The sequence below is a fragment of the Condylura cristata genome, unplaced genomic scaffold (assembly GCF_000260355.1).
Source record: "Condylura cristata isolate star-nosed mole 26May11 unplaced genomic scaffold, ConCri1.0 scaffold00008, whole genome shotgun sequence".
Classification (NCBI taxonomy): domain Eukaryota; kingdom Metazoa; phylum Chordata; class Mammalia; order Eulipotyphla; family Talpidae; genus Condylura; species Condylura cristata.
In genome coordinates this window covers 55,330,740-55,344,424 of record NW_004567109.1, presented here as the reverse complement: position 1 = coordinate 55,344,424, position 13,685 = coordinate 55,330,740, and the positions used below count along the sequence as shown (strand labels likewise).

The 13,685-nt window shown below is 38.6% G+C and overlaps 1 protein-coding gene across 1 annotated transcript in view; it reads left to right on the top strand.

The window, feature by feature from the left end:
• The first annotated feature begins 1,061 nt into the window (after positions 1-1,061).
• The window catches only part of LOC101627921 (guanylate-binding protein 4-like), a 26,784-nt gene continuing 14,160 nt past the window's right edge, over positions 1,062-13,685 (top strand). The window contains exons 1-10 of the mRNA XM_012722136.1: positions 1,062-1,257; positions 2,504-2,631; positions 4,361-4,470; positions 4,674-4,870; positions 7,129-7,374; positions 8,571-8,851; positions 10,186-10,398; positions 11,405-11,507; positions 11,817-12,010; positions 12,893-13,027. Coding sequence (XP_012577590.1) covers positions 1,068-1,257; positions 2,504-2,631; positions 4,361-4,470; positions 4,674-4,870; positions 7,129-7,374; positions 8,571-8,851; positions 10,186-10,398; positions 11,405-11,507; positions 11,817-12,010; positions 12,893-13,027 — 1,797 coding nt within the window. The 5' untranslated portion in view covers positions 1,062-1,067. The remainder of the gene's footprint in view (positions 1,258-2,503; positions 2,632-4,360; positions 4,471-4,673; positions 4,871-7,128; positions 7,375-8,570; positions 8,852-10,185; positions 10,399-11,404; positions 11,508-11,816; positions 12,011-12,892; positions 13,028-13,685) is intronic.

The window sequence follows — 13,685 nt, the reverse complement described above, 5'->3', positions numbered from 1 at the left end:
GTGTGGTATCCAATCACTGTGATGAAAGTGTCAAAATAGAGCCTCATCCCGGATGTAGGACACTGACAGAGCTTGGTAGTCCTCAGATCACCTTGGCTGTTCTTCCTCCACCCTGTCAACCCATAACAAAGAAATTACAATCTGGTTAGAAAAATTAATTCATGTACCTGTTATAATTCCTGCCCAGAGCCCCACATTTATTTGGACACTTTACTGGATCTCATCCTAATTCTTGTACCCATATTTATTTTTAATAATCTGTTTTGAGCGAGTTCCATTCTTTCTCTCTTCTTTTGCTCAAGGTCACTCTTCTTTCTAGCCTGCTCCTGCTGCCTTTCAGTCACTAAATCTGTCCTCATCACCTTTGTTGATGCATTCATTTTCTCACTCTTGGATAGGCCTTCCCTGACACACACCATGTCTCTTCAACCACCAGTACTTCCTATGCCTAGGAAGTAGGCATTATTTTCCTTGCACATATAGTAGATAGTATACATGCATGGGTATTGCCTTTGTTTTCTTTGCTTGTCTACCTTCCCTTCCCCTGCCCATTCCTCTTCACCTCTCCCCCACAGTAGAGATCTAAGAGGCAGGAACTTGCATCCAGTTCTTCACTGCTTGCCACAGAGCTCCTAAGAAAATTCCCAGCACATAGTAGCTACTCAAGAAGTATTTATGAATTAATGAGAGATTAACTGATTCTAGATCTACTGAAATCTCTGGACACTCCTTATCTCCAGCTCCCTTTCTTCCTCTATTTACTTTACAAAAGTTATTGTTTTACAGCTTCATTATAAGTGCTTAGGTCTTTTTTTTTTCTTCCTTTCTTTTGTTTTATAGGTCACTTGGGCAGACTTGTTTAAGGATTCATCAGCAAGATAAGGGGCGTTAGGTCATTGCACCAGTGTTGATGCACTAGGCTATATGGTGGTCTTTAGAAATACACAAAATGTAGAAAACTGAGATATACATTCCAGAGCAGAAAGCTGATGTGGCTTGTGTAACCACAAGCTCTGACGTGCAGTGCTCTTATTTTCTGGAGTTCTTTCTCTGGGTTACAGATCACCATGGCACCTGGATCCATCATGACAGCCCCCATCTGTCTAGTGGAAAATGAGCAACAGCAGCTGAGGGTAAACCGAGAAGCACTGAGCATTCTGGAGGAGATCTCAGAGCCCGTGGTGGTGGTGGCCATCGCAGGGCTGTATCGCACAGGGAAGTCCTACCTAATGAACCGCCTGGCAGGACAGAACCATGGTGAGTGCTGCTCAGGGGCAGGGGACATGGGCTGGATGACATTGAAGACACTGCCTATCATACCTCCTTTGGGATCATTTTAGGAAAAGCCTAGCATTTCCCACAGGAGAACAATAATTGTAACCACTAACTTTATCACCTCAACCTCATCTGTCCTCAAATCTGCCTTTCTTGTCCAGTAATAAAACAATTCCCCAACCTTATCAAAGGATCTATCCTATTAGTTTAATCTCATTTGCTCGAATCTGCTCAGGTCCAGCAAATATTCCTTACTTATTCCAATATCCATTTTGCCTAAACTAGATATTTTTGTAGCCAAATTTGATGCTATATCCTCTTCTATTTCTATATTTAGAGTATTTTCTAATGTACACATTAAAATAAATAGAAATTTGCACAAAATATACATATATAATAAATTTAGTCAATATACATGGATGAGCTCTGTAATTACTGTTCAAATATGGGAATAAAACACTATCATGTAAAAGCCAACATAACACCCTCCCCCCGAGCTCACTTATGTTTTTTTTTTAAAGATTTATTTATTTATGCATATGGAACTGGGGTACAGGCCAGAGGTGCAGGGTCAGTGAAAGTCTTCACCAGAGACAGAGTGGGGAGCAGAACAGGCCGAATGACGAAATACACTACTGAGGGAAGCAGAGGGTGGGTCAGGGGAGGTCTGCCGTGCCATGTGGTCACTTCTGGGGCAGGCGGGGATCGAACTCATGCTGAAGTAGCTTTAGCTTCTTAGTGCTGTGTTGTAATCTGCTGCGCCACAAGGGAGGACCCGTCACTTATGTTTTTATCTTCATGGTGCATTCTTTCACTCTTCATTTAATTTAAAAAATAGTTAATCTGCATATGCATTTCTAAAAAGTTGTTTAGACTTCATATAAAGGAAATTGAATTGGTATCTTGCTTCTATTGTTCAATATGATGTTTATAGTAAAGTTCTCAGAATTTGTCATCTGTGTAAGTTATTTATATTTACCACACTATACTATTACCTAAAGATAACACAACTTATATATTCATTTGTTGGTGATGAAAGTGATATTATTTCTAGTTTTTATGAATGGTGCTACCATGAGTATTTTTGTATTTAGACTTTGTGATATGCCAAGAAGTGGAGCTGCTGGCTCATAGAATAGATGCACTTTCAGCCATTCTAGGTATTAACAGACAGTTTTTCCAACTTTATATCCTATTATTGATACCACTTTCTCCTCTTCCTTTATAGGTTTCCCTCTGGGCTCCACTGTGCAGTCCCAAACCAAGGGCATCTGGATGTGGTGTGTGCCCCACCCCTCCAAGCCAGACCACACCCTGGTCCTTCTGGACACTGAAGGGCTGGGAGATGTGGAAAAGGTGCAAGAGAGCATCTTCTTGCTCTTGATACCCCACTTATTTTTCACTTTGCCACCTCAAGTCAGTTTTATTTCATAGCCCCGTAAGATGCATAACCAGTTATGAACAATAAGGACAATTCTGTTTTCTTGAATTTGCTCCTTTATACAGATCAGAAATTATTAGGAACAGATCTTCTCTCTTTAACAGTGCATTGAATGATTGTAGATAAATACTTAAGGGTAACTGAAAGTATGGTTTTCTTCATTAAATACTACAGATCCCACAGTGAACAAAATGAAAGCCCAGAAACTAGCTAGGGAGATAAGAAGTATTCAGCACTTAAAAAATAAGAACTTAACCCTATCATTCAGGCTACAGGAAATATATGGAGGAAGTAGTAACTTAGAATGTTTTAGTTATGGTGTGTGTGTTGAGGGGACAGGGTGTGTATTTATGAAGTTTAGAACAGGAACCATGAAAATAGGAGCTCAGTGAAATAGTCTAAAAAAGTAACCCTTTCAAAAACTTCAACTATGCCAGGGCTACTCATTTTGTGTAATTCTTTGAGTTTTGAAGATGAACTCTTCACTAATTACATAAAAACATGAATAGGCCCACCAAAGCACTATAAAAGAAGTAATTATAATGCTATGTTTTCTCTTTATTTATGTTAGTCTGAGTCTGAATGGGAAATAGAAGTAGAGGCTCCTTGACTTCCATTATTGTCAAAAGAGTGAGGGTATAAGCTTAGAATTTCTAAGTTTAAAAAATTCACCTTAAAGTGGTCAATAATTAATCAATATAAGCTCTCAATGATCTAATGATTCTGAAGAGAAAGTGCTTTTAGAAGACTTTGTATCAATGTACTATTTATTAGTGTACCCAAACACACCAAATTGTAAGTTAACAGCTGCAGAGCTATTGCTGTCCTTGCATACTGCAGTGTATTTGAATGTTACCTGATTCTATGGCAAGTCACTATAACTGTCTTAAATCCCACTACAGCCATGGCATCTACTCCCACACAAATAACTAAGGGTCAGATAAAAACCACTACTACAGTCAAATAAAGTCCAATTTCCAAAAATTCCAATTATTCCAATTGTCTTCTAATGGTTTCTATCTAATGGCGTATTAATGTCCACAATTCTACATTCTGTCGGTGCTTTAAAGCCATGCTATTTTCAATCTAATTCTATCTATTTTTATTTCAACCTGAACATTTCTTATTCTGAATTAACAGAGCACTTTTCTAGATTTTTTGAAAGTGCCCTTTGTATATGTGGTCATTGTGGTTTCATTTCCATGCTACATATATATCTGCTCCTCTAAAAAGGAATCTTTGAGGCACAAACTTTATATTCACATAAATAAACACAGTCTGATATTTTGTAGATATGGAGTGAAAAGTGTTAACTTCATTTAATTGAATAATTGTGCCCCTCATAGAGTCAATAATTAAAAAAAATTCACAAACAACATTGCTTACTTCTATGTCTAGTTATTTGATTTAATATCTAACATACACTAATAGTGGCATTCATTGTTAATGCTACTTGCTCAACTATCTTAGACTGTGAGAGGAGTCAATATAAATACCAAACTGAGGTTTTGTTTTAGAATTGTCTTCAAAATTTGTGATTTTTTTACACTATATTCAGCAACAATACAAAAGACAGAATGAGTAAAGAAATAATTAGTGAAGGAAGAGTAAGCTCCTAAATCCCCTAAATAGTGCACTTTCTAGGGTGACCCTAAGAATGACTTGTGGATCTTCACACTGGCCGTACTACTCAGCAGCATGTTTGTCTACAACAGCATTGGTGCCATTAACCGCCAGGCCCTGGAGCAGCTACAGTATCCTTCCTGAGCAAAACTGCCTTGTATTATCAGTGTGTGGACATAGCATTGACACTATTTTAATTTCCCATAACTCAGTTCTCATGGAGAACTGGGAAAAGGGAGAAGAGAACAAATGGGAATGTTTATAAAACTGATTTGGGAGTAAAATCTGGAAATTTTGTTGAAGGGCACTTCTCATTCCTTAGCTAAGATCCCAGTTATGTGACTGAACTAGCAAAGTTCATCAAGATCAAATCCAGTCCCAGCTCTGATGAAAACGACGACTCAGCTGAATTTGTGAGTTTCTTTCCGGACTTTGTTTGGACTCTGCGTGATTTAGTGCTGGAGCTGGAATTACATGGTCACTCCATCACTGAAGATGAGTACCTGGAGAATGCCTTGAAGTTGACTAAAGGTATAGAGAATGTCCTGGGTAATGGAAGGATCAGTGGGGGTGGGATTCACTAACCTCTGTCACTCAACAGTTGCGGTGAATTTTTACTTGACTTTGGATTGTCACTTATGACATGGTTATTGGTGTCTGCCTATTGAGTATGCAGTCAATCACTGTACTGGAAAAACTTTGGTGACCAGAGTTTAAGCTCACTAAGGAATTCTGAATCCATTATTAGACCAAATGAAATAGAAAACTGATACCTTGAAAAAATTCAGTTATACCCAGTGTTCAAACTTCCTAAAGCCCACATATCTCTCTTACATATTCAGTTTAAATATTCTTAAATTTCTATTTAGAAAGAAAAATGTATATTTTATTAGGAAATGGTAAATACATAAGCACAAAGACATCAAATTATCAAACTCTTGAAATATATGTCATGCAGTTTATTTTACTAGCCTATGTAGTTACCTTCTTCATATATACTAAAGGTTTGCCAAAAAAGCACTATCTATCCTTCCAGTGAGACTGTAAAATTCTTTATTTTGGTTTTCCATAGCAACACTTTCCTTATTCTATAGTTTTACATTTTGTGTAGCTATGTTAATATAAAGTATTCATTATTATGATTATACTTAGCAGATATGATAATGGATGATACCCAGAATCAAATTTCATTTTGGTTGTTTTAATACTTATGAATACTTTCAACAAATATTTATTTGACAGTTGATACATATCAAGAATCCTTCTGGATGACATTATCAATATAATTTGAAATACAGAATTGGTTATGATATGGCAGCAATGGCACTCAAACTAGCTGGGGACTCTGCCCAAATAGTTTACCAGTTACTGTCTGGGTTCTTTACTCTTGCGCACAATTACAAGATTGCTCAGGATTAGGAAGCCACCATAAAAAGATCGATTTAACAACTAGAGGAAAAAAAGAGTTAGTAAGGACAAAAGCTGTGTCCAGTATTACTCAGTCCTACACAAAGATGATTAAAATCACATCTTCCCTCCATTGACAAGACAGAACTCCTCTCCTGAAAAATAAGCCACGTGCATAGGATGGTGTCTGCTTGCCACTGTGGACATGTGGCAGTCAAACTATCGATCAGTGTCTCATTTGAAAACACAGCTCAAGATACAAAAGAAAATGCTTCTTAAGCTGCTGAAATGCCTCAGTGCACCAGACGGGTGATACACAAGGCAACAGGTGTAGTGGCCAAATGACTGGACAGATGGCCATACTCAGGAATTTTAACAAGACCCTGGCTCTCAAGTCCCCCTTTCTCTTCTTCGCCAGGCCTCCAGACAGTGAGACCTCTGGCTGCCAGGTGTCTTTTGCTTTTTTTGCAGGCCTACCAAGGCTTGAACGAGGCCATGCATGATAGCCTCTGCCATGCAGTCTGTGCCAACATAGCCCAGCTCTGCAAAGCCCATACGGAGATGCCTGGGACCACTCGCTGCATTGCCACACTGTTGCTGCATTGCCACACTGTTGCACAGCACTGCTGCAGCTGCTGTCCTGCCAGGCCATTTGCCAATTCCTATATTACCTCTCAGTCGCACCACCCACTTTTAGCATTTTTCCTAGGAACTCCCTATTTTATCAGTCACTCCCTCCAGGTGGCATCACCTCTAACAGTCTACAGTTTCAGCCACCACTTGAAACCAATTACAGTGAGTCCTCCAAACTGCAAGCCTTAATCTTAGTATTGGTACTGTCTGTTAAAGGAATCTATAAACATATTTCTCTTCTCTAGTCAGTGTCTATTTATTTGTGGAGCCCTGCTTTTAGAAAGTTTTTCTTTACTTTCCTGAGTATCAACAGTCTCTTACATGGTATTTTCCCAGCCATATCATATATACCTTTTTTGAGGCCTATACTTTTCTGTACAACACACATTTTGTTACTAACAAGTCATCAAAAAGTTCTTCTGAAAACTTTTTATTAAAGCATCATTCAAAAACATCTAAAATATAGTCAATCACTGCGCACCACCAAGTCTAAATAAAATGCTCATAGGTTTCTTCACTTGGGATGGAAACCTCCTTCATCCCATGAGAAGTTTTTCCTTCACTCTTTTTTCTATATAAAGAAAGGATTCATCATGGCTTGGGTAGAAGTATATTAGTTGATGAAATGATTATAAAAATAGAAATTTACTGGCACAGGATCTGCATGGATCAAATTCCTGGAAATTAAAGTCTTCTGCCCACAACTAAAAGGTATTCCTTCAGTGATTATTCTTTTTTAACTTGTGAAGGTGATCATCCCAGAACCCAAATGTCCAACCTGCCCAGAGAGTGTATCAGGAAGTTCTTTCCAAAGCGGAAGTGCTTTGTCTTTGACCGACCTACGAGTGACAGCAAACTCTTGCTTCATATGGAAGAAGTGTCAGAAAATCAACTGGATCTGAAATTCCAAGAGCAATCCCAAAGATTCTGTTCCTATATCTTCACACATGGAAAAGCCAAGAACTTGATGGAGGGGATCACTGTGACCGGAAATGGTGAGTTTCTTGTCACAACATGTCTCTGTGGCTCAGTGTGTGTAATGAAGCTCATGCTCCCTGGGATTGTTGACACTGTTGTGTCTTTCTTTATGTGGTGCAGAGAAGCAGGGGCTCATGCCACACATGGGAATGCATGTTTCTTCTATAATATCCCCAATAAAGAGGTTTAATGAATTCCACTTTAATTTATGAAACTAATATACTAATGATGTGAGCACTGGCTGTGTTAAAAATTGAAATGTGGGCCCTCCCTGGTAGTGCAGTGGGTTAAAGCACAGCACTAAGAAGCTAAAGCGACTTCAGCACGAGTTTGATCCCAGCCTCGGAGGTGATCCACATGGCACAGGAGATCTCCTGACACCTGCTGCTCCCCTCAGCAGTATACTTCATCAGTCTACCTGTTCTGCTCCTCACTGTCTCTGGTGAATCCTCCCACTGCCCCTGCACCTCTGGCCTGGACCCCAGTTCTATAATGCATAAATAAATAGATCTTGAAAAAAATTGAAATCTATAAAGATGAGTTGATGGGAAAAGTGTTTCTTGGTGTGAATACACAAGATAATCTGTGAATTTACAAAAGTTAGGATGTAAATAGCAGACATAAGTCTCTGAAAGCTCATCAAGAATTTAAATATAATCTTACATCTAGAGCTGAATATGGACAGGCTACCTGGGCAGAGACTCTTGTCCTGTGTTCAAATGAACCTGTACCTGAATAATGTGTGTGGCACTGACCTAAAATCCTTAATGATTTTTTATAAGGGTGTTCACATTTTTATATGGAATGAATGCCATTGAATTATGTATTTTAACTGTAATATAAGTTCACATTTTTATATGGAATGAGTTCCAACGAATTATGTACTTAACTGTAATATAAGTCTTTTTTATTTTATTTATATGAGTAAAGTTTTCCAGAAAATTTTGAACACACAGGTTGATAATATTAATGTACTATGGTAATGTTACGAGTTAGAGAACCACAAAAGAGAGAGTGAAGGATACAAAGTGACATTATTAGATGAAGTGAATTCATAGAACTTGAAAGAAGAGATAAAAATAATGAGGTCAAGGTTGAACATAAGGCAAATATGAAAGTAAAGATAGTTCAATAAACTTTTTGTGATTTTTAGAGTGTTGGTCTATAGATGTTGTAAATTCTATTTATTCTCCAAATATCATATGACATTCAGGGCTGGGAACTCTCATTGTGACCTACGTGGACACCATCAGCTGTGGAAGTGTTCCTTGTTTGGAGGATGCGGTAACAACATTGGCCCTGCTTAAGAACCCAGAGGCTGTGCAGAAGGCAGCCAATCACTACAGCCTGCAGATGGTCCAGAGAGTGTTGTTCCCCACAGACACGCTCCAGGAGCTGTTAGACCTGCACGCAGCCTGTGAGAGGGAGGCCATCTCAGTCTTTATGGAGCACTCCTTCAAGGATGACCAGCGGGAGTTCCAGAAAATGCTTGTGGTAAAAAGTCTTAGTCTTCATTTGCCCATATTTCTGTGTTTCCAGAATGAGGCCTAGATCCACCATAATCAGTAATAAGGTCCTAAGCTTTCATTGTAGCAGGTCCATCCTTTTTCTAAAAGAGTAGCTCTTTTTTTCCTTTTATGACAAGTTACTGTGAGCTTACCATCTGAAAACATTTGTAGCTCACAGTTCTTCATGTCAGATCCCAGCAAAAGATGGTATCAGCCCTCTGGCTGATAGAAAGCAAGTTTCAAATGGGCTTATTTTATCATATGGAAGCCCTGGGGAACCATTCCTCCAATTTAATCAATCAAGGGCATATGCCATCTCCTTTTGTTTTCAAACTATATGACTACCTTCTCTTTCCCAAATTAAAGAACAGTGCCCTTAAAGTATTCATATATTATATTATGCCCATTTGTTGATCTCTTGTTTTTAAAATACCCTTTTTAACATAACTAAATCACAGGATTTTTCTCAGAGAAAATGCAGAGTGTAAACAGCAGAGGTAAGAACTTTAGGAGGTTGTACTAATAATTCCTCTTAACAGGAGCACCTTTACTGAAAGTTTGCCTTTGAATTTGTACTTCATGGTTCTACAAATTGCAAGAAAACTTCATTCATATACAACAAAGGATTGCAATTTACAAATAAACAATCATGTTTCTGTTCATAATATTTGTGGACAGACACACTTGTTGAAAGAACTTATGACAGGTTCAGAACTGTGTTTAGAGGCCCCTTAACTCACTAATGAGCAGTTGATATGCTATGTGTATATGTATATCATACCAACCCAAGTAGCAAAGAAAGTCTTACTTCCTGTCATCCAACATTTCCATTGTTTATTGTTGATGAATGGAGCACTATTGATTGTATGATTCCAAAGTGAACCACTGATAACACTATATTGCATATTTAAATTGATCAGGGAATAGCTTACAAAAGAACTTCTTAGAAGAAAATTCAACACTATGTCAGATGACAAATATTAACTGTGTTGTGATCATTGTGCAGTATCAACAGCTATCAAAATATTAATAGAACAAATGAAACTAATAAAATATTTTATGTCAGTTACACCTCAATTCAGAAAATAAAAAGGAACAATTGAGTTGACAACACCAATCCCATCATTTCACAGGTAATGTCCTCAGCCTACAGAGGGTAAAGAATTTTCAACAAGTTATGAAAAAAATTGATCAGAACTGTGGCTCCTGGTCATTCCATGTTTCATCCACTCTTAAGTGACCACTACTTCTTCCAGGAGGATCCCACTTGGACTTTCTCTCCTAACAACTTCTTTCTTTTGGATTTCTCTACACTGGCAGGAAACCATACAGAAAAAGAAGGAAGAGTTCTTGCTGCAGAATGAAGATGTGTCTTGCAACTATTGCCAAGCTGAGCTTAGGAAGCTTTCAAAGTCTTTAATGGAGAGTGTCTCCAGAGGAACATTCTGTGTGCCTGGAGGACACAGTCTCTACTTAGAAGCAAAGAACAAAGTTATGCAGGACTATGAACTGGTGCCCAGGAAAGGAGTTAAGGTGAGAAATAAACAGAGCTGAGATGAGCACAATTGAGTGGGGAGTCTCAGACTACAGGATTACTTGTGTAAGTAAAGGAAAGCATAGGGATAGCTGTTTAGCTTTGTATCCAAATTATTTAGATACTCTTAAATAAGTGAGAAATATTTCCTCCCAAATGTGGAGGGAGTAATGATCAGGAATCTAGATGACAATGAGCATTCCTTCACTTAGCAAACAGTATAACCATTTCTGTGCTAAGTATAGGGATACATAATGAAAGAAAAACACAGGATTCTCAAGAAATTTAGTCTCCTCATAGAAGGACAAATGCATAGTCCATTGGATATGGGACATAACAGTTATCACAGAGTTATACCTCAGTTGAAGATGGCGATGTTGATAGTGATCGTTGCAATGGTGATTTATGACTCAATTATTTTGTGTACTCACATCCTAAGTCCAGTGTTTGGATAATGAATCCTCAAGAGAATGTGAATTAGCTGTTACTTCCAAAGAACTCGGCATTCCATCATTCAATTGAGAAAAGGTATGCACTGAGAAGTTAGTAACTTGCCTACAAGCTGGTAGGGAAGCTCTTGTACCTGGCAGCCATTCAAATCTAGAAACCACTTAAGAAAATCTTCCTGCAAGAAGTGGTAGGAGCTATAGTATCTATAAGTGATAGCTTAGTAAAGAGAGATTACACAAGCATCCAATCAGAAGGAAACAATATGCAAACAGCAAACAACAGAGACTTTATCCCTGTGGAACAGGATGTAAATCTGGTAGTATGTGACATGGGAGTGGGGGAAGGCGACATGCTTAGGATGAAAAACTAAAGCTAAAATGGGAGCTACTTTATCTTGGTGTTTGTTGTGGCCATGAAAGAAAAGTGCCAGTGTGCATACTAAAGCAGATGGGGAATTTAGGGGTTACTATTTATAGTTTTTGAACCACAGTTCCCCTAATAAAAGAATAGATCTTTGCTGCCTGACTGTGCCTTTACTTCCCGTTGTTTCCTCAGGCGAAGGAGGTCCTGCAAAGCTTCCTGCAGTCACAGGCAGCAACAGAGGAATCCATTCTACAGGCTGATAAAGCCCTCACTGATGGGGAAAAGGCCATAGCAGGTATGGGACAGGGAGGGAAGGTCCTGTGGTGCAATGACACGGGTGAAAGCAAAACCTTTCTGAAACAACCAGGATACTTTCTTTTTGTGGGGAAGTTCTCATATGTGTGAAATAAACCAGATAGGGTTTGTAGCTCCTACAACTAACCAATACCTTCCCATCACATTCTGACATGTTTTGTTGGTGTGACTACGAGGTGGTTTCAGTGACTCCTCCCTGACTTTTAAATAGACCATTAGCCTATACTCAGATAGGTCTAGCTCTGCATTACTGTTATTTTCTTCCCCCTGCAAAACTGTTGTGGAACAGCTGAGCGAGCCAAGAAGGAGGCAGCTGAGCAGGAAAAGGAGCTCCTAAAACAGAAACAGAAGGAGCAGCAACAAATAATAGAGGCTCAAGAGAGAAGTTACAAGGAAAACATATGCCAACTGAAAGAAAAGATGGAGCGAGAAAAAGATGAGCAACTGAGAGAGCAAGAAATGGTGCTGGAGCATAGGTTGAAGGTATGTCTGCATGAGGCATGGCCAGTGAGTGAGGGCAAAACCATGGTAAGGAAGAAAAGCACAAAAATGTATTAAAGTCATGGCCTAGAGGAAAATACAAAGGTATATGATTTCCTGGTATATGATTTCCTGACATAGCCATTAAACCTGGATTGTGTGAAGCCTTAAAAGTGATTTAACACATTCTGTATCATTTGAATTTGCAGAGTACAAAACATGTGGATGGTTGTTTATATGACTATAGGATCTGATTCTGATTTCAAGTGAAGAGAACAGTAGTCTTCGAGGCCTTAGAGTCAGTCCTTTATTTCATAAAACCACAGAGATCTGAAATAGATCCATTTGATTTTGGCTGTATCAGATTATGCTTGACATAAGATAGGGGGTGCTGAAAGCACTAAAATTGAGTTGATTTTATTCCAAATTGGCTGATTCATTCCATAGAGTATACTGAGTGTACATGAATAAGCCTGGGGGGCATTCCTGGAAGCATTCTTTGTCCCAACCTGGAGTGTGGTAACTATATTCTACAGACAGCCAGCGCGTACCATTATTTCTAACACGTGTGTCTCATGAACTTTAGGGAACCAAGAGATGGTTAAAATTATACCTACATTCCCTCCCAAATTGTGTTCATAGGGTTGTCATCCCTGGCTCAGCCCCAACAGCTCCCTATTGCCATGAGATGTGTCTAGGGGTCATAGGTAGTTACAAAGCAAGTCTACTCCCACTAACCAAGCCCAAACATCTGTATATATTATACAAAATCAATAAAGAGCATCTACATAGTAGGAAATATTAGTATACTTCACTGCTGCAATTGTTAAGTAAAAAATGCTTATTACTGGGCCTTTTCAACAGGAGACTTTCTTCTTTCTACAGATGCAAAATGAAATACTTACTGAAGGATTCAAAAAGAAATATGAGCAGATGAACGAAGAGATAAACCATCTAAGAGAAGTTATTAGACAAACTAGAAGCAATGCATCTAGAGCAATTACTGACAGCCTCCTGCAAGTTGGCAGTATATTATTTACTATAATGCCCGGGCCTTTTAAGCTCACTGCTTTGCCTATAATCATTCAAGGCATAGTTAAAAGATTCCAGGATAATTACAATGAATAAAATTAAAAATAAAAAATTATTACAGCCTTCCTGGTGGCACAGAGGGTGAAAGAGCAGCACTGCAAGTTGGCTGCAGCTGCTGCAGTGCGGGTTCAATCTCTGGCCTTGGAGATGATACGCATGGTGTGGCAGACCTCTCCTGTCTCGCCTGCTGCTCCCCTCAGCAGTGTACTTCATCAGTTGGCCTGTTCTGCTCCCCACTCTGTCTCTGGTGAGTTCTCTCACCACCCCTGTACCTCTGGCCTGTACCCCAGTTCTGTATGCATAAATGAGTAAATCTTTTTTAAAAAGTCATTATCAAGGATCTGACATCTTAAAATCTTAAAAAGCAACATTCATTTTGATTGAATTAATACAAAGGAACAGAAGACAAATTAATTTAATGACTTAGTCATATAAAAGTTTCCCTTTCCTACAAAGCAAAAAGACAAATAGTAAGATGAAGAAACCATATGAAACCTACATTATGGGCATAGAGTTAATTTCTTGAAGCTATCACTCTTAAGGTCAGTGACATAATGAACAATCCCACATTTTTTTTTTAAAGATT